At 23.0% G+C, this 27,979-nt stretch overlaps 4 protein-coding genes across 6 annotated transcripts; 1 reads left to right on the top strand and 3 right to left on the bottom strand.

The window, feature by feature from the left end:
• Positions 1-564: 564 nt before the first annotated feature.
• LOC122503122 lies at positions 565-3,454 on the bottom strand. Its single transcript, XM_043613563.1, has 4 exons — positions 3,336-3,454; positions 1,791-1,828; positions 1,229-1,480; positions 565-787 (listed from the first exon to the last, which is right to left on the bottom strand). Exons 1-4 carry the CDS (start codon positions 3,337-3,339, stop codon positions 758-760), a joined length of 324 nt encoding a protein of 107 aa, XP_043469498.1. The 5' UTR covers positions 3,340-3,454; the 3' UTR covers positions 565-757.
• An 858-nt stretch (positions 3,455-4,312) lies between these two features.
• On the top strand, positions 4,313-15,283 carry LOC122503083 (rho GTPase-activating protein conundrum). Of its 3 annotated transcripts, none has more exons than XM_043613524.1 (10): positions 4,313-4,407; positions 5,652-5,899; positions 7,560-7,801; positions 7,884-8,014; positions 8,417-8,601; positions 10,951-11,104; positions 11,223-11,566; positions 11,957-12,123; positions 14,154-14,331; positions 14,711-15,283. In XM_043613524.1, exons 2-10 carry the CDS (start codon positions 5,761-5,763, stop codon positions 15,088-15,090), a joined length of 1,920 nt encoding a protein of 639 aa, XP_043469459.1. In that variant the 5' UTR covers positions 4,313-4,407; positions 5,652-5,760; the 3' UTR covers positions 15,091-15,283. The 3 variants fall into 3 exon arrangements, with proteins under 3 accessions (XP_043469459.1, XP_043469453.1, XP_043469445.1); XM_043613518.1 differs by lacking the exon at positions 4,313-4,407 and adding an exon at positions 4,415-4,696; XM_043613510.1 differs by lacking the exon at positions 4,313-4,407 and adding an exon at positions 4,415-4,690.
• Positions 15,284-16,362: 1,079 nt separating this feature from the next.
• Positions 16,363-23,038, bottom strand: LOC122502734 (C-type mannose receptor 2-like). The gene is made up of 15 exons (XM_043612921.1): positions 23,034-23,038; positions 22,448-22,455; positions 21,978-22,166; positions 21,539-21,784; positions 21,131-21,328; positions 20,651-20,875; positions 19,326-19,526; positions 18,595-18,843; positions 18,327-18,509; positions 17,898-18,045; positions 17,540-17,748; positions 17,138-17,341; positions 17,044-17,070; positions 16,858-16,947; positions 16,363-16,786 (listed from the first exon to the last, which is right to left on the bottom strand). The coding sequence occupies exons 1-15, from the start codon at positions 23,036-23,038 to the stop codon at positions 16,518-16,520; spliced, it is 2,451 nt and encodes an 816-aa protein (XP_043468856.1). The 3' UTR covers positions 16,363-16,517.
• Positions 23,039-24,159: 1,121 nt separating this feature from the next.
• On the bottom strand, positions 24,160-27,694 carry LOC122503238 (nuclear receptor subfamily 2 group E member 1). Its single transcript, XM_043613716.1, has 6 exons — positions 27,613-27,694; positions 26,315-26,455; positions 25,857-25,952; positions 25,058-25,291; positions 24,619-24,933; positions 24,160-24,449 (listed from the first exon to the last, which is right to left on the bottom strand). Exons 1-6 carry the CDS (start codon positions 27,614-27,616, stop codon positions 24,220-24,222), a joined length of 1,020 nt encoding a protein of 339 aa, XP_043469651.1. The 5' UTR covers positions 27,617-27,694; the 3' UTR covers positions 24,160-24,219.
• Positions 27,695-27,979: the final 285 nt, after the last annotated feature.

A 27,979-nucleotide genomic window follows, 5' to 3' on the forward strand; every position in this document is an offset into this window, starting at 1 on the left:
TGTTTTTTGCATAAACTATATAAGAATTCATTCAATCAAACAAATATTATACTATGTTTACAATTTTTTCTATTTTTTAAGAATCAATTTTATTATTTATTTATGACATGAAAATAATAGTAAAAAAAATTTTGCAATTTTCTATTTAGAATTTAAATTTCTAATAATCTAAAATTTGTAATTTTTTGACATTGTTGACAGAAATTAATTTGAGATTTTTTGTGAATTTATTTCCTGGGGAAATAATATAAATCAAATTGTTAATTATTAATTAAATTTTAATAAAAAATTGATTGAATGTTTTCCCTGTGTATTGAGAATTCTCTCGTTTTCTTTTTTTTTTTCGTTTTTGTTGTTCGCATTTGGAAAATAATGCCAGTGACCTGATAATAGTGTATCCGAAGCTGTTATAATAATTATATAATTAAATGTGCAGTTAAAAATTTATTTTTGTGACGAAAATAATAAATCTGAAGCTGGTAAAAAGTGATATGAGAGTTATATAAATCAGAACAATAGGGATGATAGTGTGTAATTATCAAAGCGAATAATAATAATAAATAATAATTATTTATCTTATAATTATTCAATTTATAATTATATAATTATCATAATGTATAGAATACTGAATAATACATTATTATATAATGTAAATGATTTGATAAAAAAAAAAATTAGTAACTTAAATGCGTTTGCTTGCTTGTGTTACATTCTTGTTATTTTCTATATATGTTAAAGTCTTGTCTCCCAGTTTTCTTCATTGCTTTTTGCCATTCTTCAAACGCTTCTGAAAGAAAAAAACCAACACCTATCGTTATAATTTAGGAGGAGTTGCAATTGTTACGGGATTATTCGTGATTGTAGCTAGAAATTATTCTTAATTATTATTAATTGATAGAAATTATATTTTTTTTAGTTACGTATAAAAAAAATAATTGTAAAAATACATATAAGAAATAATTATAAAAATACATATATAAGAAATAATTATAAAATTAAATTATAAAAAAATTGATTATAATAATTAATAATAATTAAAAATATTATTTTCGTTTAATTGCCAGTTAATTATGTATTGTTTTATGCGTGCCTTTGTGTCTGGATTGTGGAGTAGCGCATGTATTAAAATTAGCAGGGGAAATTTATTTTTAATTAACCTTTCTCTTCTTTTTTTTTTGAAGATTAATGTAATTTTCTTAAAAAGGAAAATAATGAAAAGAACAATTACCATAATTCTGTATTTTTCTTTACAGGCAAAATCAGTCTCATCAACGTTATTGTAACAATCACTTTTATAATCTTCGGGAATTGGTTTATCTCCAAATTCACAAAGTTTCGATAGTGGCCTGGCTTTTACTATCATCTTATCTTTACCCGTTGGCTTGTGCTGAGGACAATAAAACACATCAGGCGTCTTTTTGTCATAAACTATACTTTTTCTGAGCATGATGTCACTCGCTGCGACGTTCGCCAAAAGGATCTGTGAGTTGATCAAGTAACAATTAATTTATTGCATGTTTCCAATTTTTTTCTTCTTTTTTAAATTAAAAAATATTGTTTTTAATTTTGTTTTAACTTGTAAATGATTATTATTAATTAAAATCCGAGAAGTTTAATTAGTTTTTAACTTCAAAGTGTTAATAATTTGAGTAAAAAAATGTTATTTTTTGCATTCGAAACGTTAGAAATTTTATTTCGGAAAAATTCAGTTTTTAAAAAGTGGAAAAGAAAATAGTTTTTCAAATTTCATGTTTTAAATAATAGGTATATTAATTGTTCTTAATACTTACAAAAAGAGCTATGCTCAGACTAATTCCGTAAACAATATCTGGAATAGAAGAAAATTATTAAACAATTTTCTTTATTAATTTTAATTTTTAACAAATAAGTTCCTATTATTTGATTTTATTTATTTTTTCTATTTTGGTTTTTAATTTTTGTTTTTAATTTTTGTTTTTAATTCTTGTATTTTCAATTTCATCTTTAATTTTTGTTTTTAATTTTCGTTTTCAATTTTTGTTTTTAATTTTTATTTTTAATTCTTGTTTTCAATTTTCGTTTTCAATTCATCTTTTTAATTTTTGTTACTAATTTCTGTTTTTAATTTTCGTTTTTAATTTTTGTTTTTAATTTTTGTTTCTAATTTTTGTTTTTAATTTTGGTTTTTAATTTTCCTTTTCAATTCTTGTTTTTCATTTTCGTTTTTAATTCTTCTTTTTAATTTTTGTTTTTAATTTTCGTTTACAATTTTCGTTTTTAATTTTCGTTTTTTATTTATTTTTTAATGTTTGTTTTTCATTTTCGTTTTTAATTCTTCTTTTTAATTTTTGTTTTTAATTTTCGTTTACAATTTTCGTTTTTAATTTTCGTTTTTTATTTATTTTTTAATGTTTGTTTTTCATTTTCGTTTTTAATTCTTCTTTTTAATTTTTGTTTCTAATTTTAGTAATTTTTGTTTTTAATTTTCGTTTACAATTTTCGTTTTTAATTCTTCTTTTTAATTTTTGTTTCTAACTTTTGTTTTCAATTTTCGTTTTTAATTCATGTTTTTAAATTTTCTTTTCAATTCTTGTTTTTCATTTTGTATTTAATTTTTGTTTCTAATTTTAGTAATTTTTGTTTTTAATCCTCGTTTACAATTTTCGTTTTTAATTTTTTTTTAAATTTTTGTTTTCAATTTTCGTTTATAATTTTTTTTAGTTCTTGTTTTTAATATTTGTTTTTAATATTTGTTTTTAATTTTTGTTTTTAATTTTCGTTTTCAATTTTTATTTTTAGTGTTTCTTTTTAATTTTTGGTTTGAAATTATCAATTTCATTGCTATTAATTTTTTTAGCATTAATTTATTTTATTAACATTATAAAAATCGAGATACATTAATTCATAGATTTTTATTCTCAGATGATGTAATGATTGTGATTGCGGTTAAAAAAATGGTGTGGGAGGATTCATAAAAAAAATCTTTCGCTTACCGAAAAAGGCATTTTTCTCTATCCTTAACAATTGAATGTATAAAACATTAAGGTCAATTTCAATAGACACAGATTATTATTTGTAAAGAATGTCAACCTTATGGAATTATTTAACATTCCATAGAACTATATTTATGTTTCTCATGTATATAGTTATATTAGAAGTGAAATAATGCATAGATTTCTATACACAATGAGAAATATCTCCATGAAAAACCTTTCACATTTAACAATTTTAAGGATAAAGATTGTGCTTTTTGGAAAGGAAAAATTAATTAGAATTTTTAAATTTACGGTTATTAATTATTTGGATTTTTTAAATAATAAATATTATTAATTAGGTTCTTTTTTTATCGAACTTACGCATGATGTTCGTGTGTATGTGTGTAAAACTATATGTAACTATACAGCGTCTGCATCTCAACTGAATCACCTTCGAAAACTATAAAGTCCCTGAATAAAAAGAAGGAGAAAGGTGCCGTTATTCTGTACAGTACGCTACAAAAGATGTAGTGAACAATTTCCATTTCACGCGAATATGTAAATTAGGCTGTTTAAATACTCGATTTTCTCGTTTTTATATTTTGTCGCTTGTTTCACGTGGTATTTTTATTTTTATTTCTTTTTTTTTATCGAAAAATTTTAATTCGAGAAATATATGTCGCATATCTAACAAAGCAAATGAACTCAATTATTTAAATAAATCGTCGATAAATTAATAAAAATTAATTAATTTATAAATTAATTTTTATTAATTTTTATTTTATTTTATTCGCATTCTTATTTTTATTATTTTGGTATGTTTTTTGTTCTTTTATTTGTTTTATAAATTTAAATTTATATTTAATAATTAATAGAATTTTCTTTCTTATTGTTTATTTATGTTTTTTTTATTTTTGTGTTATTTTGTATTATTCATTTTTACTATTTATTATTTTTGTTATTATTATTACTACAATATTATTTATATTTATTACTATTTATATTTATTATTAATTACTTACATTTAACACAAACAATTTACCACTAAATTGTTTTCTGAAACTAATTATTATTTAAAATATTTGTGTTTTTAATATTTACTGAATTTAATTTATTTAATTGACGTACATTTTTGCGAAGCGTAACAAAATTGCGAAAGAAGAATAAATAATTGGATTAATAGTGAATAGTTACTTAGATAATTTATTATTAAATATGAAATATTATTAAATATTATTTATTTAATAAGTTTAATAGTATTAAAATATTTATTCGTTATGTATTTAAAAAATGCGCGCTGAATTCTGATTGGATAGTTTTGTTTGCGCGAACTGCGCAGTGGATCGAAAATCGATTTCTACTTTACCGATATTGTTTATTGAGATTTTAGCACAAATTACGACAGAAGATGGCGTCCAATTCTTGAATTAATTATATGGGGCTCTCCGCTCAGGTGCTACAACATTAATTATTAAAAAAAGTGGGATTTGTCGTTTATCGTGTTTGTGTATGTTGGCTGGAAGAAAAAAAAGCTTGTTGAATATTTTGACGCGAGAATATTTTGAAGAGAGAAAATAGAGGGGAAAAAAAAGTGTCGAAACAAACAGAGAGAAAGAGTGAAGAAGTAGATGTGAGATAAATTAAGTTTGTCAACAAGTGCCTTATAGATTAAAAATCCAGGACATGTTTGGTGTTCATGGGCTCGCAATTGATCAGCGATCATCTTGTTCCTCGTGGTATGGGTATGGGCGCTGTTCTATGAATAAATTAGAGAAAATATTATTACAAACATTCGCAGTGGATGCTGTTGAATATGTTTTTTTGTACAATCTCTTCATTCGACATTTATCTGCTGTTTTTGGTTTGTCTTGAGAAACAAAAATTCGTTTGTTTTTATTTTCAAAAATTCTACTATGTATTTGTGTATATGTGTTTCTTTTTATTTATTTTTCTTTTCGTTCTTTACATTTTTATCAACAATGCTCATTTCATTGATGTCGTATGGGAGTTGAGGAAGGGATTATCTTTGTAAATAATGAGGCTCCATTCATGAAAACAAATCTTTGAATCTCATTTGTATATTTTATTTCTTTGCGTCCTGCAAATGGCGAGGTTATGTTTCGTAATAATTCGTGACGTGTTTCGTTTCTGGACATTGAGGAATTTTATGACCCATTCTCTCTGTGCAATTTTTTCTTTTCTACGCATTGTTGAGATCGGAGAAAAGAAAAACTTTTGAAAATTTACAGATGTAATTTTTAGAAAAGTGGGTTTTATTTTGATTTGTCTGGTCCTTCTAGATTTGACTCAAAATATTGAAAATAAATAGAAACCTCGTAAATAAATTGATGAATTTTATAATTAGTAACAGTAAATTTGAATTTTTTCTACAAAAAAAATTGATTCTTCAATTTTTTTGGGTGGAATAATAATTAAAAATAATTTTCAACAATAGGAAATTAACAGGTGTTTCTAGTTTGACCTAAATTTTATTTTTAAATTTTCACACAGGATTACTTATAATAACTCAAATTGAAAAATAACGTTTCTTTTTATTGTTACTAGAAAAATGTATTGATATTGCGAAAATTCGATTTTATCGTGACAGTAGATAAGTAATCGATAATAAGTAAACAGTTAATCTTAAAATAATACTTTACGGAATAAAATAAATAACAATTTTTTATTTTTTTACAGATTCAGAAGAATCACAAATCAGGAAGGAATCGAAATAAAATAATACGAGACGTACAATATGAATGTGCAATATTAAGATTACTTTTGGAATTTAATTACATAAAGAAACATGGACAAAGGCAATGGAGCTAGTTTTGATGGAAGTACAAATCCGCAAGAATGTTGGGAAGTTTACAAAAAAGTGATGGAGGAAACAAAAATTTTAGACGACTATCTTGAAGAAGAATGCAGTCCTCGTAGTTACGATGGTAAGTTTTCTTCAATTTTTATTTTGAACTAAAACATGTTAATCAATCACTAGTAATTATTTATTTTCATTTATTTGAATTTTTCCGGAAATTATTCACTTCGATCCCCAGCAGAGTTAGTCTCCTATTTTTTCATAGTTTTAGTTTTTAATACTTTATTTATTACTAGCAATATTTATTTTATTTAAGAAAAGCCCAACAGTAAAATAAATATTATTAGCAATACTTATTCTCATAAATAATAAAATTCTTTAGAGTAATTAAACTATTTTGAATACAATTTGAATAAAATATCTCGAAAAAATACAATTATTTTCAAGAGTTTTAATAAAATTCAAATATTTTCAACAATTCCGATAAAAAATTCTTTGAAAAAATTCAATTATTTTTATAAATTGTAAAATTTTTGTCAAGAATTCAATTATTCTTGTAAGTAATAAAATTCTTCTGAAAAATTCAATTATTTTAAACACAATTTTAATTAAATTTCTAGGAAAAAATTCAATTATATTCAAGATAATTTTAATCAAATTTCTCTAACAGGTTCAATTATTTCTAAAATTTTTATTAATATTTTTTTAAAGAATTCAATTGTTCTCAAAAGTTTTTAATAAAATTCATTGCAAATTCCAATTATTTTCAAAGTTTTCAGCTAAAATTACTTTGAAAAATTACATTATTTTTACGAAATTTAATTAAATTCTTCAAAAGAAAATGTAATTATTTATACAAAAAGTCTAATAAAATTGTTTAAAAGAATTTAATTTTCTATGAATAATTTTAATATAATTTAATAGGAAAATTGTTAACTGCAATTAATAATAAATACGATTATTTTAAAAAATTAAGAGAAATTATTCATAAAATTCAATTATTTTCAAAATTTTCAGTAAAAATTATTTTTAAAAAACTCCATTATTTCCAAGAAAATTGAAATAAATTCTTCAAAACAATTCAATTATTTTAAAGAATTTTAATAAAAAAAACCTTTTCAAGAATTACATTATTTTCAATGCAATTTTAATTACATTTTCTCGGAAGAATTCAATTATTGAAAAAAATATTGATAACATTCTTGAAATGTATTCAATTAATTTCAAATTTTTTTTATAAATACTTTACAAGAATTTTATTAAAACTTTTTTAAATAATTGAATCCCTGTGAAAGAATTTATTATTTCTACAAATAATTGAATTTTTGCAAAATTTTAAAAAATATGTGGATTTTTGAGAAGAATTTTATTAAAATTGTATTTGAAATAATTGAATTCCTGTGAAAAATTTACTATTATTTGATATTATTGAATTCTTTCGAAGAATTTAAAAAAAAAATTTAATTAATTTAATTTCCCCTAGAATTCAATTAAAATAGTATTTAAAATAATTGAATTCCATTGAAAATTTAATTATTTATGAAAATAATTGAATTCCTTAATTGCATTTTATTAAAAGTTTTTTTAAATAATTGAAAATAAGTGAAATCCTGATAAAAATTTTATTATTTATATAAAAATAATTGGATTTTTTACAAAGATTTTTATTATTGATATAAAATTCTTGAATATATTAATTATACTTTAATAAATTGAATATAATGTTTTAATTAATATTGAATAAGAAAATTTAAATGAAATTTTCTAACGGGGAAAATAATTTGCAGAAGGCGAAGAGGAAGCTGAGTGGTTGAAAGCAGCGGGTTTAGGGGAATTAACCGAACCTTGGAAAGCTGGTAGAGAAATCCAACCAGAAGAGTTAGGAGCAGTTTTGAGACCATTGTCCCGTGCGCAAGCGGAAGCTGTTAAACGACGTGTGCGATCGCTCAATCACACGGTCAAACAACGTTTTAATCAAAGGCATCGTGTTCGGAAACCTGACATCAGAGATGTTTTCAAAGATGCCGAGGTAAAAATTGTTCTTTTTATTTCTTTGATGAAAATTATGACACACTTTTTTCTCTTTTTTTTAAACAAAAAATTTATTTTAGGTTTCCAGTACAGGTACAAGGTCTCGAAGTGCTACTCCTGACTCTCTTGATTCTGTTTCAGGAGAAACTCCTGAAGGAATTTCTCCACCGTCTCCTCCAAACGTTGGGGTTATTGATACTCACCATGAAAAGTTAGTTTCATATTTTTCATATTGCCTATTATTTTATTCTCATTTCATTTTTTTTTCTATTTTTATCCCTGATTTTTATTCTATTTTTTTATTTATAATATTTTTGATTTTATTTTTATTTCACTTTATTTTTGTTTTATTTTTATTTTATTTTTATTTTGTTTTTATTTTACTTTATTTTTATTTTGTTTTTATTTTATTACAAATGGAAAATAATTTGTAATTTTTTGACCTTATCACTCGATAGGCTTAAATATAAATAAAACTTTGAGATTAACGATCACTCCGAGTTTATTTACTTTTAAAGTTATTATTTTGAAGGTAAATTGACTGGGATATAAAAAATATTTAATTGTCTTCTAGGGAATTATTTTGATTAAAATATTTTGCATTTTATTTCAGTGTTAATGTTCCTAGCTTTGTGTCCATATTTCATCGAAATCTTCATGATGGCAAGGAAGCTGGACGAAGAAATACAAATGTATCGTCATCGGCACAAGTTGCAGCGCCAACTCCTGTTCCATTTCAGGAAATGTTCCGAAGATCTGGCCACTGGGCTCAGCGCGGAGACGTTGCCAGTGATTCAGGTATTTTTCAACAATTATTTATGTATTTAGAAAATTTTCTTGATTTCTTTTTTCCTTTTCTCTTTCCTTCTTCGACTTATATTAATTACGTTACTTGTTCTAAGTGTATTTTTTTTCTTTTTGTCGATAAATTTTTAAAAATTTTAATTAAATACTTTTGAAGAATTTCTTTGAAATTTTTTAAAATAATGGATTTCCTTAATAATTTTAATTGAAAATTTTGAATTTTAAGGAGAAAAATTTTATTAAAAGTGTATTGAAATAATTTAATTCCTGAGAAGAATTTTATTGTTTATACAAATAATTGAATTCTTGCGAAGAATTTTACTATTTATAAAGATAATTGAATTTTTCTGAATAATTAATTAAAATTTTAGGAAATAAATGAATTTTATGTAAATATTTGAATATAATTAAATTCTTTCGAAGTATTTTATTAAAATTGTTTTGAAAAAAATTGAATTTCTGCAAAGAATTTTATTATATTTATAAAAATAATTGGAATGTTTCGAAGAATTTATTAAAATTGTAGTAAATAATTAAATTGTTTTGAAGAATTTTATTGAAATATTTGAAAATAATTGAATTTATGTAAAGAATTTTATTAGTTTTTGAAAATAATTGAATTCTTTCCATTTTTTTGAAGAATATATTTAAAAAATTGCATTGAAATTTGAAAGTAATTTAATTTTCTTATAAAATTTTTTCTAATATTTTGAGAATGATTAAATTATTTTTAGAGAATTTTAAATTCTTGTTGAACTTGAATTTTATGTAAATATTTGAAAATATTTGAGTTCTTCCGAGGAATTCAATTAAAATTGTTTTGAAAATATATGAATTCCTACAAAAAATTTTACTATATTTATAAAAATATTTGAATTCTTTCGAAACATTTTTCTATTTATAAAAATAATTGAATTGTTTCGATGGATTTATTAAAGATTTTAGAAAATAATTGATTTTATTCGAAATGTGTTAATTTTTTTTTAAAAAATTGAATTCTTCTGAGGAATTTAATTAAAATTGTTTTGAAAATAATTGAATTCCTGCAAAGACTTTTCTATGTATTTATAAAAATAATTGTATTTTTGAGAAGGATTTATTAAGATTTTATAAAATAATTAAATTCTTTTGAAACATAATTTTATAACAAATTTAGAAAAAATGAAATTCTTTAGCGAAATTTTATTGAAAATAATTGAATTATTTACAAGGAGTTATTAAAATTTTAGAAAATATTTGAATTTTTTTGTGAAATTTTATTGAAATTTTGTTAAAAATAATTGACTTTTTGGAAAAAATTTTACTACTTATAAAAATAATTGAATTCTTCCGAAGAATGTTATTATTTATATAAAAATAATTGAATTATTGCGAATAATTATATTAAAATTTTTAAAAATTGAAACAATAATAATTAATTTTGTATTTAAAAAGTGAACTTTTTAAATTTTCATTATGAAATTATTTAGAAATTTATATTTAAAAATAAAAAATTTTATTAGATTAATTACTTTTACTAAATACATTAGTTTACAATAACTTGCAAAAATTAAATACAAATCAACAACGAAGCGAAATAAAGTGAAATATAAATAATAAAAAACTGAAAGTAGAATTTGAAGGTATTTTTTTATTTCATTAAAAAAAATGATAAATATTATTGATAAATGTGAATGTTAATTGTGAATGATAAATTATTTTCTAGAAAATTTTAATGAATAACAAATAAAACTTTGAAAAAATACTTGTAAATAAAAAAGTATTCAAAAGAATAAAATAAAAGAGAATCTTAAAAAAATTATTTTTAAAAGTGCACTGAAAAAGGGAATTTTTTATTTGCAAGAAATGTTTTTTTTCTATACTTTTCTAATTATTCAAAAACACATTTGTAGACAATAATAATAAACAACTTTTCGCTTACCGACTGTAAACCTTATCAAATACAAGTTGGTTATAGAAGCGCGTCGAGTCTTTGTATTTAATAGGTGGTAGCGTGGCAATTTCGTTGTGTTGAAAGAAGCTTAATTTTTATCACAAATAAAAAAAAATAGAAAAATTCCAGTTTTTAGTGTTCGAAATATTTGAAATGTTAATGCAATTAATTTTTTTTGAATCCTTATTGTATCGAAAATTGATCGTATATAATGTGTTTTGTAGTTTGTGATACGGAAAATTTCGAACAATCAAAAATGTAGGTACAAAAAATGATTTTTTCAAAAACGAACGAACGTTTTCGTTTTATTTTAATTTCGAAAAAATTGAAAAGTTTCGGAGAAAATTTACATTTTAGAAATAAAAAAAAAGTGATTTGACTTTAAAATGGTAATGAAAACAAAATTGCAGAGGGAATTCAACTGACGGCCTATCAAAGACTGGGAACAATACATTCGCCAAGAACTATTTTACCAAGGCGAAGTGGCAGTGATCTTGGAGAAGTTACCAGTGTGGAATCCACGGCAGTTGAAAAATTATCAGTTCCAAAGGAATCAACGCTTAAGTATGCAGGAGAGAGAAAAAAGTCATTAAAAGCTAATTGACTTAGTTTTTCGTGTCGTGTTCATTTTGATTTCTAAAGTATTTATTTGTTTTTCTTTTTTTGTTTTTTCACTATTTAGAAGGAGTTCAGGACACGCAACAGTTACCCGTAGTCACAGTAGTTTATACGGAATGTCGAGGCCCAGTCGTGATGAGAGTGTTATTGCAAAACCATTAAATCGCACATCGTCACATGGCCATCTTAGCTTTGAAGAAATGTGCAAGGCAAATGAAACAAAATCAAAAGTTTGGCAGGAGAGTGCATTTGTTTCGGATGAAAATTGTGAGGGCCTAGGCATTGAATTATTATCGCAACGTGAATTAACTCGATTGCAATCATTACTTTGGCTCGATTTAACTGCCGTTTATGATAAATATAATGTTCCTCTAACCAAACGGAAGCCAAATAAACGCATACCAAAAGGTAATATTATTCATACTAATACTTTAATTACGTTTCGCTTAATTATAATTTAGTCTGTTTCTCTTTATTCGAATTGAAATTTAATTACATTTAAATGAATATCAAATATTTTTAATTGAAATAATAAAAATATTAAATTTTTCTATATTCAATGGAATGGAAATTCGGTAAAAATAATTTCAAGTTACATGTTTTATTTTAAGTAAATTGTTTGTTTATTTTAGTGAAATAAAAAGAAATTTATATATTAAATAAAAAGAATATTAAATGAGGAGAAAATAATAATAAATAAAGATAAAATTTATTAAAGATGGAAAATTAAATTTATTAAGAAAAATTGAAATATTTAGACAATTACTGAATATTTATGTAAGGCAATGTTAATTACAGCTGGTAATCTTTTTGGAGTTTCCTTGTCCACTCTGCTTTTGCGGGATACTCAAATAACAAGTGAGGAAAGTAATATTCCATTAGTCTTTCAAAAAATCTTGTCAGAATTAAGTAAACGAGGTGTTAAAGAAGAAGGCATTCTTCGTGTTGGTGGCCATAAGCAAAAGGTAATTCACATTTAATTTCTAAATTATAATAATAATAAAATATTAATTTAATATTCTGTAATATTCTTTATAAATTTATTATTATAGAATCTATTTGTATTCCGGATATCTGTTCGCAATATAAAGTTAGTTGTTTTTGTTTATATTATTTTGTTAAATTTAATTTAACATTCTAAAAGATAAAAATAGTTAGTTACAAACAATTGTAGAAAAACTGATTTTTATTATTGCAAAATTCGGTAAATGGTATATATTTTATTAAAAAAAACAATGGATTTTATTTATTTTTATGTCTGCTATGTAAAATTTAAAAAATTAATTTTCGTATCACTTTTGTTCTAATAAGTTCAAATTTTTACTAAATCAGATTTATTTAAATTCAGATTTATTATCTAATTTAGAGAATATTACAAGTTAAAAATAATAAGTTTAATTATTAGAATAAGGTTTGTAGAAATATTTTCGCAAGAAAAATTTAGAAATTATAGTTTTTTCCATCTATAGATTTTTTTTTTAATTTTAAAAAATGCCATTTTTGTTAAAAAAAAATGTCATCCAATTTTTTTCAACTTTTATAATTTTCGAACTTGAAATATTGTAACTCTTGCATAGACTAGTATTTTAAAAAAATTATTGAAAATAATTTAATTGTTTTCCGAAGAATTTTATTAAAAAGTTTTAAAAGTAAATAAATTCTTACATGAAATCTAATTAAAATTGTGCTGAAATTAATTGAATTCTTCCAAAGAATTTTATCAAAATTTGTGAAAATGATTAAATTTTTTAAGGAATTATATTAAAATTGTATTGAAAATAATTGAATTCTTCCAAAGAATTTTATAACTTATGAAAATAATTCAAATTTTTGTGACCAATTTTCTTAAGACTTTTTAAAATTATTGAATTCTTTTGACCAAATTTACAAAAAAATTTTAAAATAGTGGAATAATTTCGAGGAATTAATTTAAATTGTATTGAAAATAATTGAATTCCTGCTAAAAATTCAATTATTTTTCAAAATAATTGAATTCTTGCGAAAAATGTTATTAAAATTTTTTAAATAATTAAATTGTTTCTAAAAATGTTATTAAAAACTTTTGTAAATAATTCAATTCTTTTATGGAATTTAATTAGAATTTTAATGGAAATAATGAAATTCTTCAAAAGAATTTTATTATTTACGAAAATTATTGAATTCTTTCAACGAATTTTATTATTTATGAAAATAATTGAATTCTTTCAACGAATTTTACAAAATTTTATAAAAATAATGGAATTCTTTCGAGGAATTTATTAAAATTGTATTTAAATGATTTAATTCCTGCGAAAAATTCAATTATGTACGCAAATAATTGAATTCTTGCGTAAAATGTTATTACAATTTTTGATAATAATTGAATTGTTTTTAAGAGATTTACTAAAAACTTTTGAAAATCATTAAATTCTTGCATAGAGCATTTAATTAAAATTTTACTGGAATAAATTTAATTCTGCTAAAGAATTTTATCAAAATTTTTAAAAATAATTGAATTTTTTTAAGGAACTTTACTAAAATTTTGAAAAATAATTGAATTCCTCCGAAGAATTTTATTATTTGCGAAAATAATTAAATTCTTCCAAGAATTTTATTGAAGTTTTTAATAATTTTTAACTGATAATTGTTTAATAATTTAATTGTTGTGGAATTTAGTTAAAATTATATTGTAAATAATTGAATTCTTTCAAGAATTTTATGAACTTTTTAAAAATTTTTAACTGATAGTTGTTTAATAATTTAATTGTTGAGGAATTTAGTTAAAATTGTATTGAAAATAATAGAAATTCTTCCGAAGAATTGTATTATTTACGAATATAATTGATTTCTTACGAAGAATTTTCTTATTTATGAAAATAATTCTTAAGAAGAATATTTAGTAGAAGAATTCATTATCATAAACTTAAGAAGAATTTATTATTATAAAGTGACAAAGAACTTCTTATTTTAAATAATTGATAAGAACATTAATAATGTAAGACAACATTTTTTGTAGGTCGAAACTTTGTGTTCAGAGCTGGAAAACGACTTTTACTGCAAACCAAACGAAATGGATTCGCTTTTTAAGCGCACACCGTGCAATGATTTATCAGTTGTCCTGAAAAAACTTTTACGGGATTTACCTCAACCTCTTCTCACCGTCGAACTCATTGATGCTTTTTATCAAAGTCACGGTTAGTAAATTTTTGCAATATTCTTTTATTCTATTTTTCAATTCTTTCTTATCATTTTATATTTAAGCGAAATATCAAAAATTGATTTTTTAAAATGTTTTATCAAATTAGGATAAATTATACCTAACTAATTAATTTATATTCTCATTTTTATTATTTTTTTTATACTTTTATTATTTTAATTAATTATTATTTTTTTCAATGAAATATTTTTATAAAATATATTTATTATTAAAATATAAATGAAATTATCAAAACTCTAAGTGATAGATTCAATAATATCGACTTCTATTATTCTTTAAATAAAATATTATATGTTTAATAAAAATACTTTTATTATTTTTTTTAATGAAACACTTTTATTGCTCTTTTCTTGCAGGTGTAAAAAATCCAAGTGATCTCGCTTTATCTCTAAATCTTTTGGTGCTATTATTACCAGTTGAACATCGGTGCACATTAAAGGCTTTATTGAAATTTTTAATGCTCGTCATTGAAAATCAAAATTCGAATAAAATGCCAATTCACAATGTGGCTATGATTGTGGCGCCATCACTATTTCCACCGCGCTACATTTATCCACGTGATCGTTCAGATTTAAGTGCACAAGTCAATATGGCAGCGGTTTGCTGTCAAATAACGGAAGCTCTCTTAAATAATGTTGATAGATTGTGGTACGTACCAAGCGATTTAATAAGACAACTGCGAAGAACGGAAGAAGACCGATATCGTAAGTACAAGTACAATAAGTACAAGTATTAAATTTTCAAAAAAAAAAAAAAATTTTTTGTTCTCAAAAACTTATTTTTTACAAAATTTACGAAGAGTTTCAAATTAACTCTAGATTTATCTTATTTATATTTTCTCATTTTTATTATCAATTTTAAGGCAGAATTAACTTTTTTCGTACTTTCATACAAAAAAAACATTCCTTTTGATAACAAATTTTGTTTTTTTGAATAATTGTTATTGAATTTTGATGAATTTTGTCTTTTTTGTCTTATTATTAATATATAATTATATAAATTGTTTTTTATATATACATATATATATATAAAGTTCACTAAAAGTGGCTCAATTTTTATTAAATATTTTGTTATACAATAGAAGGGAATTCATTCTAAAAGCGAATTGAATTACGATTTAAAAATTAAATTGTCTACTTAATGTTTCTATTATTGTTTTTTTTAATTCATTAAATATTTTTAATCGTTAAAAGGAAAAGATCGTAATTCAGTGATCTGAAAAATGTGCTATATATAATTTGTTTAAGTTGTAACACTAATAATATTTATTTAATTTTTTTCCTTACATCGACTAATAAGAATCATTTCGTTTATAATATGAAATGCTGCTCAATAAATAGCGCATTAGTAATATTAATGCGTTAAAATGCATTTTCGAAAAGGTGCCTTGGCATATTTGAGATGCCCAATTCTTTCTTTTATTTACATTATAGAAAAATAGTTTGCTTTTTGGAGAAGGCAAATTTTTTTTCAAAAATTAACTTTATTTTTTTTCCAACTAATTTAACAATTTCAAGTCATTTACAAAATTGTAAATTAAATTCTACTAACTCTTGATTTATAAAACTTATAAAGTTAGAAAGAGTTTTAAAAAAAAAATTCTAAGTTTAAAATATCGAATTAAAATATAAATAGAAAATGTTTACGATTAAAAGTAAAAAAAATACTAATAATTGAAAAAAAGGAAATGTGAAAAAACTTATTTTTAGTAAAGTTTTTTCTTCCTTGTGAAAAAGAATCTTCATTTTCGGAAAATTTTACGCAAACTTAATGAGATTTCGTTTTGTTGGCTGCGTATAAAATTGAACGACTTTTTTTTATTACATATCATTTTTTCCGCGTAGGCATTGTAACACTTAATCATAGTTTCGTACGCCATATTATTGTAGTTATTTGTACATACTTACACTTTGTAATTTGTTATGTTAATAAAGTGCCAAAGAAAAATTTAATTTCCAATTTTCCAATTCATTTGAAAAATATTTTCCACTCTTAACGGGAAATTTATTGATAATTTTTGAATTTATTACATTCTCATTTAATAATTCTCATTTTTTAATGTAAATACAAACGAAAGTAATTTTTTTTTAAATGACTCTTCTAATTAGTAAATAAACTATATGAAGAGATTTTCATTGCTAGTAAAGTAAGGCTTAATTTTTATTAGCGAGTTTCCTCTTCACTTGTTGGATTAGTCATGTAAATAGGTAACTCTGTTTCTGGTGAGTGTTGAAATTGGTTTTTTGGAATTTTAGTTGGATTTGCAGCTTCGTTGAAAGGAACGTTTTCTAAATTACTTTTCGAGTCTTCGAATTTACTTGGATTTTGTTGACTCAACTCGCTTGAAACTTCGAAAATTGAAGTTGAAATTTGAGTTGATTTTTCGTATTTCGTTTCTAGATTTTCATTAGTGGTTGCTATTTGTATTGTATCTAGAAAAAAATTTCAAAGTATTAATTGCTCCTGGCAAAATTTTATCCTTTTTTAATTATTCATTTTTTACCTGTCGTATTGGCTAAAATAATTTCTTTATTTAGTTTCGAAACATTTTGATTTAACAAATCAGTTTCAATTTTTTTCAATCTATACGAACCTGGAAACAAATTAACCAAATTTTAAATTATTTCTTTCTTTAATTTTTTTTGTCCATTCTAGAGAAATAAATATTACATTTTTTTTGAATACTTACAATTACTTGTAATTGTTTTTCGTTTCTCTGTAAAATTGAATTGATTATTGTCTTAGAATTTCTAAGTATTAGTTTATTTACCCAAATTACTTACTGGAAATTTCTTCGATGATAATTTCAAATTCTTCGGGATCAAAGAGAAACAAATTTATCTTTTTATCTAAACCCACGGTAGCCAGTGGTAAAAGTGTTTCTTCATCTTCTCTTAGACCAATCACAGTAACGCGATGTCCGGCATTTATTAATTGTTGCAAAATTTTTTTGTATGTTTTAGCTTCATTTCGATCGATAATCGCCACTGTTTATTAATCAATTAGTTAGAGAGTAATTTAATTATTTTCTTATTAAAAAAATATTAAATTAAACAGCACTTTAATTTTTTTTTATTAAAAAATATTAAATTAAAAAGTAATTTGATTTTTTTATTAAAAAATATTAAATTAAAGAGTTATTTAATTTCTTTTTTTGACTGAAAAAAAAATTTTAATTAAATTACCAATTAGCGATTTACGTCCCGTATTTTTGGAAACTTCCTTAAACCAATTGCTGGAAATTTTATTGACTTTGGTGCGATTTGCACTAATTTTATTCTTCCAATTATTAATCGTTTCAAGTGCCAGGCAATTATCGGTTTGATGAAAGTCCAATTGAAAACTTGGATTCGTAATATTACTCGCCATTCCCATTTTCAATTGTTGATTAATTCTATTGTTCAAATGGAAAATTTTACATTTTATTTTAATTTAAAATTCAAATACCGAAAATAATGGGAATTTATTTTATAATTTATATTTACAATTATAAATTGTGAATTTATAAGTTGCTTTTGGACAAATTATAAATTTCGAGCTTACGGGAAAATGTTTAGAAATTGTTCGGCAAATTTAAACGATAATTGTCGAATTTTTTCATTCCAATGATCGAAGATGAAATAGTATCCAATTACTTTTTGTATCTCGTACCCCAAAGATTTTACAAATTCATTAGCGTATTCACTTGGATCTAAAAATATAATGAAATTTTTATTTTTTGTATTTTTCAGCTAAAAAAATATAATTGAATTTTTATTTTATTTTTTTTTTGTATATTTTTCAGCTAAAAAAAGTATAATTTTTTTATCTTATTTTTTTTGTATTTTTCAGCTAAAAAAGCCCCAAGAACAGAAGTCAAATCGTAAGATAAAGTTTGTTTTTCCATTCGTAAAAATAAGGAAAAATGAAAATCGCCTTGTTTTTCTTAATAAAGAAAAATTAATGGAAAATCAGAAAAAGACAATATTATACTTAAGCATTCTGGAAATTCGAGCCAATTGTTGGAACTTGTCCAGCCGCCATTATTTGAACAAGTGGCATTTATCAATCCCTTTGTGATAAATCCTGAATTGCACAGCATTTGACAATTGTTACCAGATTCTCTCGATTGGCAACTCCAATTTCCATTTTTTACTTTTGGCGGAGTGTTACAAGCTGAAATCCAATGAAACAGGTAATAACAGTTTTTTTAGTAACTATGTATTTAGATATTGTTGCTAATCTATTTGTTTTTTTTTACTTATTTTGCAGATAAATGGCTGTCTACTGATGCAATCCAAACCATAAAAGTGGGCCTTCACATGATCACTGCGATCCAAATTGAGACAAATCTTAACTTCATTGTCAAAGTCGATATCACTTTCAAATTCTGCCCAAGGTGGAAAGCCGAATTTATCTTTTTCGAAAGGTATCACTTCTTTATTGTCAATCCATTCCCATTTTGTTGTATTTAAATTGAACGTTCCTCCAGTCCAAATGTGATCGATTCCTAAAAATGGAAACAAACTGAAATTGGGATATTTTTTTATGGAAAATATTTTATTATTTATTTTATATTTATTCTATCGTTTATTTTATTATTTATTCCTTATGGTAATTTTTATTTATTTTATCATTTAGTCTTTTTGATAATTTTTATTTATTTTATGTAATTGTTATTCTTTCCGAAGTATAGAAATTTGCTAGAATTTAGCTTGAAATTTAGGGAACAAGAATTTTCGAAAATGGTAATTTTTATTTATTTAATTTAATTTAATAGTTATTCATTCGATGTATAGAAATAAGAATAGAATTTAGAATAGAATTTCTATTTTCTAGTGTTTAGATTGAAATTTAGACAATAAGAAATTTTCGGAAATGAATAAAATACATTTGGGAGAAGTTATCGACTTAAAGAATAGTTTAATTGATGAGGGAAATAATTTTTATTATTTGTATTTTTTTCGTTAATATAATTTATTTTATTTTTACCTTTAGGATGATCACCCATGGCTTCGATGATGACATTCGTGGCATTCATGTCTTCAATGATGGCGAGAGAACTGCCTCTCTCCTTACAGAATTCATAACTCTCCTGCCACGATTTCTCCGCGGAGTAAATTATGTAAGTTTCATTTTCATGCGAGAATTTCACTGGATCGTTGAGCCAAACATCTTGCTCGATCTGCGGATCTGAATTAATTACACGAAAATTAAATGTTAATTTCTTTTTCAATCGATAAAATTCCAGTCTTAATTTATTTTAATTTAATTTACACTCCAATTTTACTCGACTGTAATTTTCTTTATTCTGGTTTTTAATTTACACTCAAATATTTTAAGTATTCGTAGAATTCTTATAATTATATTTATTGTTTGATTTTTTAATTTACACTCAAATATTTAAGTATTTGTAGAATTATTATTATTATATTTATTCAGTATTTAATTTAGAAATTTTCTATTTTACTTCTTATTAATTTAACTAGCAAACGTTACGCGTGCGGAACGTCGTATTCAATTTATTATTATTATTAATATTATGCAAATCACAAAATTTTTTATTTTAAAATATAAATTTTTGAATAATTTCATAATCAAAATTTAAAAAATTTACTTATTAAGAACATAATTAATTATTATTGTTTATATTTTTCAAAAATATGAACACAATTCTTCGGAAGAATTCAATTATTTTCATAAATAATAACTTTCTTCGGAAAAATTCAGTTATTTTTATAACTAATAAAATTTTTTGCAAAAATTCAATTATTTTCAATAAAATTTCACGAAAGAATTCAATTTTTTTCTTAATTCGTTATACAATTTTCCAAAAGAATTCAATTATTTTCTAAAATTTTAATATAATTCTTCTTAAATATTCAATTATTTTCAATACAATCTTAACTAAATTCCTACAAAGAATTTAAATTTTCATCGAAACAATTCCTAAAAATTATTTTTCAACAATTTTTAAAAAAAACTTTGCAAGATTTTAATTATTTTCATTAATAATAAAATTCTTCGGAGGATTTCAATTATTTAAAAAAATTCGAAACAAATTCTTGTCAAGAATTTAATTTTTTACATAAATAATTGAATTCCTCGGAGGATTTTAATTATTTTCAAAAATTTGAAACAAATTCTTGTCAAGAATTCAATTTTTTTCATAAATAATTGAATACTTTATAAAATTTCAATTATTTTCAAAAATTTGAAATAAATTCTTGTCAAGATATTTGATTCGGTAAAAAAAATATTTTATAGCAGAAATATTTAGTAAAATTTGTTCATATTGACGTATTTTAATGACTCACATTCTTCGCAGACAAAATCACGTTTTCGATTGCATTTGGCTTCAATGAAATTTGTATGACCGGTTAAATGACGATCTAGAAGGAGACATCCTTCCTTTTTTTGCGATCGACCCGAACTCCAGGGCGGATAACCATTTTCCGAAACAGAATTCAAAATTGCTCCGGAAGCCATCCAGATCCATTGTCCATACGAGAAATGTGCCCCGATCCAAACTGTCTCAAAATCTGCAATTGAAGAGGAGAAAGAAAAAATCTTCAACATTTTTCAAGTTAGTGAAAATTAATTTTTTCTAATTTATATTTTTTTGTCTAATTTCTATTTATTTATCCAATTTCTATTTAACAAATTTCTATTTATCTCATTTTTATTTTTTCTTTAATTTCTATTTATTCATCTAATTTTTGGAAATTCAATTTTTTATAAAATTAATTTTCATCTTTAAATTCCAAATGCAATTTCAAATTGTAGTAAAAATTTACCTGGTCGCGTTTTAGTCATACTATTGGTGAGAATTTCGATGACGTTGAGATTCTGTAAAATAGCCAATCTTGCACCTTGTTTTCGGCAAAATGTCGCGGCCTCGTCCCACGTTACTTTACCATGATAGAGTGTAAATGTACTTCTTTGAATTTGAATCCATTTAGCCGGTACCGGAGATTTTAGAGAATCGTCTGGTTCTAAAGTAGAAGAATATTTTAATTTTTTGATTTCATGAAAAAAGATCCTAAAGTTCTGTTTTTTTAAAATTAATTAAATTTATTCATTTCTTCTTCAAATTAAAATTTTGTTGCAATAATTTACCGTCACTATCAAAGAAATTAATTATTAATTTGAACATTAAGTACTTGTGGATCATAAAAAATGTAAATTATAAAGATAAAGAATACTTTTTTCACATAAAAATGGTTTCAGTATTCGGCAGTCCAAGTCAATGAAATTGGGATTTGAGTGAGTTTTTCGATCGATTGCTAAACATTCTTTGGTAGGTCTCGTCGGTTCTCTAATCCAAGGTGGATAATTGTCGATTCCAGACTCAATTGATAGGATATTTTTTCTCCAGTCTATTTCCTCGCTGTCAATCCAAGTCCAAATTGTGTTCAATCTTCTGGCACCTAACCAAGTGTCTTCCGACGCTTCGTAAAATTAAAAATTTTTAATTTTTAATTTAAATTTTATAATTAAATTAAATTAAATTTTTAATTTAAAATTAAAAAATTTTAATTAAATTAAATTTTTAATTTTAAATTTGCATCTTTTGAATTCAATTTTTTCTTCTCGATTTTTTTTTGCAAAAAGAAAATTAACATCTGGACTTTATTTACTTACATATATCAGATTCGGCTAAAGCTTGAGCGATTGCCGTCGCTTTTTCCATGTCATTCAAAATTGCCAGCTTTGCATTGTAATTTAGGCAGAGTAGACGAGCTTCCTCCCAAGTCACTCGTTCAGAGAAAAATAAATATTGTTTATTGCTTACGTGAAAATATTCAACGACAGGTTGTCGTTCATTTTCGCCTGAAATACGTAAAGTCGTCAGAACAGAAAAGAAAAAATAGAAAGAGAAAGAAAAAGAAAATTTTTTTTAATTTACAATCGAATACAAAAATTACTATCGAAGTAATTAGTTAAAGAAAACTAAAGAATAATTTCGAAAGAATTGAAATAAATTTTTCAATTCTCTCGAAATTTACTCTTGAGAATTTGAGAAAATTATTAAAGAAAAGAATTTCGTTTCAAAAATCGAATAAATTATAGAAAGTATTAAAAGAGGAAAAAATATAGTTTGTAAAGCTTACATGCATTTCTGAAAAAAGAATTTGTTCTTCCATTTATTGATGTATCTGAAGGAAAAAGATTTTTTTTATTAATTTTAATTTGCTTCGAATCTTTTAAATTAAATATTAAATTAAATATCCTGGAAAAAATTCGTGATTCTTTGAAAAAAGTGGTTATTTTTTAAGTTTACATTTCACTTACCTTCGGACAGAATAAATTGAATTGTAGAAGCAATTAAAATTATCCGCAATTGAAACATAATTTTTTGAAAAATTGACAATTTTTAATAATATAATTACAATAATACAATTACATTACAATTAAAATTATACAATTACAATACAATTACAATACAATTACAATGATATAATTTCAATAATACAATTATAATAAAATTATAATAATTCAATTTGAATTTTGATTTTGATTTTGATTTTGATTTTGAATAGTTAAATTTAAATAATACAATTTTAGTATTAAAAAAATGAATTCACAAATATAAGAAAAAAGAGAACGAATCACGTGGAAATAGGCAATGATTTCAAAAGTACGGTACAAATCACTTGTTTCATTAATTGCACTATTTTTCCAAATAAGTTTACAAACTTCATGTTTCATGGCAGAGTCGTTATTATTTTATTACAGCTTTAATTGCAAATCAATTTCTAAGAAATCTTATCATACTGCATTGTACAATCACTTGTTATTTAGCGAGAAATTCCATTTTTTAATTCACAAATTTAGTTTATGGCTAGAAAATAAAAATTACGTCTCGTCGTAATGAGAATCGAGAGTGAAAGAAGCAAAAGAGTATTAAATAAATAATAAAAATAAATATATAATATTTTTATTTATTTATTTATGTATTTAGAATATTAGCGGAAATGTTAATATTATTAAATATTAAGAATAAAAAATAAATACTTTTTTCGAGTTTATTTTTAGTTTATTTTTAATAGTTTAAGGGGAGACTTCAACTGCATTTTTAACTATATCAAGAAAATAATTTAAATCTTCTATAAAATTATTTTTATAGTAATTTTTTGAAAGGAAATCAATGGTCAGAAAATATTCGGATCCTTTTTTGATTTTTATTGTTCTTAAAAATTGATAGATTTCAAAATCCATTCGTAATTTTGTAGAAAAAATGTTTTTGTATGTACAAAAAAATGTTGAATGAAAAAATTGATTTTTACACTTTTTTGCAAACAAAACATTATTTTTAATTTGAAATGCTAAAAAATACCATTGTTATTCAATTTTTTTAAATGGAAATTCACTTGTTTATTTTTCTTACTAACTTTAAATTATAATTTTATTTTAATTTTTCTATATTTTATATTTTAAAAAATTGTGATTTGAAGTTAGTTAGAAAAATAAACAAGTGAATTTCCATTTTAAAAAATTGAATAAAATTGTACTTTCTAACATTTTCAACCTAAAAGCAATTATTTAAAAAAAATGGTTTACAAATTTTAAAAATCAATTTTTTCATTCGGCAATTTTTTTGTAGATACATACAAAAACATATTTTGTACAAAATTACGGATGGATTTTAAAATGTATAAATTTTTAAGAAAAATAATAATCAAGGAAAGTCAGAATATTTTCTAATAGATTGTATTTTCTGAATATTGATTTCCTCTCCAAAAATTACTATAAAAATAATTTTATGGAAGATTTAAATCATTTTCTGGACATAGTTAAAAATAAAGTCAAAGTCTCCCCTTAATTTGTAATAATTTAATAACTTATTATTTATATTTGCAGGAAATATTTATTTATTCACTATTTATATAGATGCGATTACGTGGTCCAGAGCTAAATCACCGATAATTGGCGAAAAAAGAGCAATTCCCAATTCTCTTGTACAACATGCTGTGAGAATTGATAAAACTAACATTATTTCTATAATTCTATACTCTCGATTCTCTCGACTCTGAAGATGACGCAATAATAATTCTGTCGCTGAATTACGTACCCTCGTTAGGAAATCGAAACTTTCTGGAGATTCTGTTAATTCTGCAAAAGGAGAATTAGAGGAAAATTAGAGAAGAAATGTAATTGAAATTGAATCAAATTTTTAAAGTGGAAAGTTTGAATATTTGATTCAATTTTTTTGAGATTGAATTTTTTTGGATGATTTATTTATTTGAATATAATTTTAATTGAGTGTAAATAAAATAGTTACCGGGACGACAGAGAGATAGAGTTTCCAAGGCGGAATATTCAATTTCATCGAGTTGTAGTTTCAAGAGAGAGACGCGCGCTGTCATTAGTGAATTCAATGTTGTTCTCTCCGTGGTACATTTGTTTATTAACAATTGAATAAAATGCATGGGAAAAGTGGAAGCATTGAGAATAAAGACAGCGGCCCAACCTTGACGCAGAATTGAATTTTGATTTTCGATATTTAATGTTTGAAAGTCTCGATGTTGACGCGCTCGTCTAATTGTCAGCAGGAATATTTGAGCTGCGATTTCATACTGAATATTCATATTCTCGGCTAAAAATAGAAAATTTATTTTTGAAAAATTGGAGATAATTTCTCCAGTTCTAATAGGAATTTGATTAGAAAATTATCAGATTTCCTAAAAAATATTTCTTTAAGAAAAGAAGAATTTATTTACCAGGTAAAATTATTCTCGAAGCAATAGGCGGAGGTGGAGGTAGAATAAAATTAGAATTTGACGTTATTTCATAGAATGGTTCAATTCTCGTGACGATGTGTTTCAAGGGAAATGAATTTATTCTCTTCTGCTCCTCAATTGTATTAAAAATTCCCGTCGATGATTGAATTTTTGTCTTCCAGGGGAATTTTGATGTTTTATTTTTCTTGCGAGGACCCCTTTCTTCTTGAACAGCTAAATTTGAACGAAAAAATTGGACATTTTATTATATTCAATTTTTATCTCTTTTGATTTAATAATATAGGTTTTTTCAAAATAAAATCAGACTCTGATAATTTTTTGCTGAGTTGAATGAAATTTAATTAAAAGAATAGAATTTTTTTCGTTAATTTAAAAGAATAGAATTTTTTAGTTAATTTAAAAGAATAGAAATTCTTTTAATTATAAATTATTTTTTTCGATGTGATTTTTCAAGTTTCTATAGAATAATTATTCTTGTTGTCCATTCATGGTGTTTACATAGCACTTGGTTAGACGAGTGACCGGCACGCGGCTTTATTTGCTTCTTCTATCACCTGCCTCGAACTCGATAATCAGTGTTCTTTAAATATTTTATTTTTTTTTTCATGTCTAATAAAATAGATTTATTTATTTTAATTATTATTTTCAGTTGGTAATTTTTTTTATTTCTTTTTATGAGTAAAAAAATTATTATAAATTTTCGAAATTAGGTGATTTTTGTTTAGAATAAAACTGTAATAATTTTTTAGTTTAAAAAGAAATTTTGAAATTTGTTTACCTGACGTATTCATTTGAACAGTGAAACATTTTTTTAAACGACAATGTGGACACCAATTTCTTCTCGCTTTATCTACTATGCAATTTCCAGTTCCTGCTAATTAAATCAAAGGGTAATTGATAATTTAATATTGAATTAAAATTTCCTAGAAAAAATTGTCATGAATTTTAAAAATGCAAATAAAAATAAATTCAGAAAATAACGAAAATTGCTTAAAGTAATAATTATTATGATTTTTCAAAATGCAGATAAAAATAAATATAGAGAGTAATGAAATTTATTTAAAATAATTATTATTACGAATTTGAAAAAATCAAATAAGAATAAATTTAGAAAATAATGAAATTTATCTAAAATAATTTTTTATAAAATAATTGAATGAAACTAGATTTTATAAATTCGTCATGTTCGGTTTTTTTAATTCTGAATAATAAATTTTATATTCAATTATTTATTACCTAGGCAGGTGTACATGACTCCACGTCTAACAGATCTTTTAAAAAAACAAGAACATCCATCGCAACAATAAACTCCGTAATGTTTCCCATACGATCGATCACCACAAACTTTACATGCAACTGGAGCCGGCAAAGATCTCCCTAAATTTTTTTTTTAATTAGAAATTTTACTTTTACTAACAATCGAAATAATTCTTCATTTAATTAGAGTTTTCTCATTATTCAAATTTATAAATATTATACAATTATAACAAAGAATTGAAAATTTCTATTCCTATAAAAAAAAAATTTCATTTTATAAAGAATCCATAAAAGCAATTCACATAAAAAAATTAAATTTCAAATTCTTTTATAGTAAACAAATTGTTTGAACTAATTTAGAATTTAAAAAAATTAAATTTCAAATCCTTCTCTAATAAAAAATAATTGTTTTAATTAATTTAGAAACAATGAATTAAAATTGAATTGAAATTGAATTGAAATTAAATTTGATTAAAATTGAAATTAAATTAAAATTTTTAAAAAACATGAAATTAAAAGCTTCCTTTTCTATAAAAAATAAAAGAAATTTTGTTGTCGAAAGAATTTATTAGTTTAAAAAAGAAAGAAAGAATTGAATTGATTGAAAATTTCTATTTATATAAAAAAATTCAGTTTAGAATGCATCCAAAAAAGGAATTAAATTTAAAAAAATTAAATTTCAAATAGTTTTCTAGTAAACAAATTGTTTTAATTAATTTGGAAACAATTTATTGAGAATGAATTGAAATTAAATTTGAATTAAATAAAAATTGAATTAAAATTAAATTGAAATTGAATTAAAATTGAAATTAAATTGAATTAAAATTGAAATTAAATTGAACTTGAAATAAATTGAAATTGAAATTGAAATGAAACAAGAAATTAAAAATTCTTTTTTTTATAAAAAATAAAAGAAATTTTGTTGTCGAAAAAAATTGTTTAGTTTAAGAAAGAAAGAAAGAATTTAAATTTTCTATTCCTATAAAAAAATATAAATTTCATGAAAGATCCAGAAAAGTAATTAAAATAAAAAAAATTAAATTTCAAACCCATTCTAATAAAAAAATAATTGTTTTAATTAATTTAGAAACAATTTATTGAACATGAATTGAAATTAAATTTGAATTACATTGAAATTGAAATGAAATTGAATTTGAATTAAAATTTAATTAAAGTTAAATTGAATTTAAATTTAAATTGAAATGAAATTGAAACTAGAAATAGAAAACAGTAAACAAAAAAACAGTCATGAAATAATAAATTAAAATTTTACTTACCCATTGATACAAACAAGTGACTTTTATGTCTTCACGATATGAACTGCGATCATCATTTGAATTCTAACATTATTATTGCTGGGGATTTATGTGAACTCGATGGTCGCGCAGGTTGACAAATTGCTTGTTTGATAATAGGAGGGTGGTTTGAATCAAATTAATCGTGGGCGTTTCTTCGTCCCTTCAATGTCAGGTAACACGTCGAGAGAAAATATTTATCTAACACCCTTTACCTCAAGCATAACGCCTTCGTTATAACAATTGTCATACACACTTATTTTATCAATAAGAACGTCATGATTTCAATCTCTTTCTCTTTTTTTATTTACTCTATTTATTATTTAAACTTTGACCGCTGACCGGAAAT

This window comes from Leptopilina heterotoma, unplaced genomic scaffold (assembly GCF_015476425.1).
Source record: "Leptopilina heterotoma isolate Lh14 unplaced genomic scaffold, ASM1547642v1 Lhet_108, whole genome shotgun sequence".
NCBI lineage: Eukaryota > Metazoa > Arthropoda > Insecta > Hymenoptera > Figitidae > Leptopilina > Leptopilina heterotoma.

What these genes read in the sequence shown, in the direction of transcription:
- LOC122503122 (XM_043613563.1), bottom strand. An exon ending in GTCTGAGCATAGCTCTTTTT is followed by an intron (nt 1,481 to 1,790) that starts GTAAGTATTAAG and finishes ATCAACTCACAG; the next exon opens with ATCCTTTTGGCGAACGTCGC. An exon ending in AAGAAAAATACAGAATTATG is followed by an intron (nt 788 to 1,228) that starts GTAATTGTTCTT and finishes TTTTTCTTTCAG; the next exon opens with AAGCGTTTGAAGAATGGCAA.
- LOC122503083 (XM_043613524.1), top strand. Translation starts at nt 5,761, where the DNA reads ATGGACAAAGGCAATGGAGCTAGTTTTGATGGAAGTACAAATCCGCAA. An exon ending in CAGTCCTCGTAGTTACGATG is followed by an intron (nt 5,900 to 7,559) that starts GTAAGTTTTCTT and finishes AATAATTTGCAG; the next exon opens with AAGGCGAAGAGGAAGCTGAG. An exon ending in TGCTTTTTATCAAAGTCACG is followed by an intron (nt 14,332 to 14,710) that starts GTTAGTAAATTT and finishes CTTTTCTTGCAG; the next exon opens with GTGTAAAAAATCCAAGTGAT.
- LOC122502734 (XM_043612921.1), bottom strand. An exon ending in TTTAGCCGAATCTGATATAT is followed by an intron (nt 21,785 to 21,977) that starts GTAAGTAAATAA and finishes AATTTTACGAAG; the next exon opens with CGTCGGAAGACACTTGGTTA. An exon ending in ACCATTTTTATGTGAAAAAA is followed by an intron (nt 21,329 to 21,538) that starts GTATTCTTTATC and finishes CTTCTACTTTAG; the next exon opens with AACCAGACGATTCTCTAAAA.
- LOC122503238 (XM_043613716.1), bottom strand. An exon ending in AGTCATGTACACCTGCCTAG is followed by an intron (nt 25,953 to 26,314) that starts GTAATAAATAAT and finishes TGATTTAATTAG; the next exon opens with CAGGAACTGGAAATTGCATA. An exon ending in TCTATCTCTCTGTCGTCCCG is followed by an intron (nt 24,450 to 24,618) that starts GTAACTATTTTA and finishes CTCCTTTTGCAG; the next exon opens with AATTAACAGAATCTCCAGAA.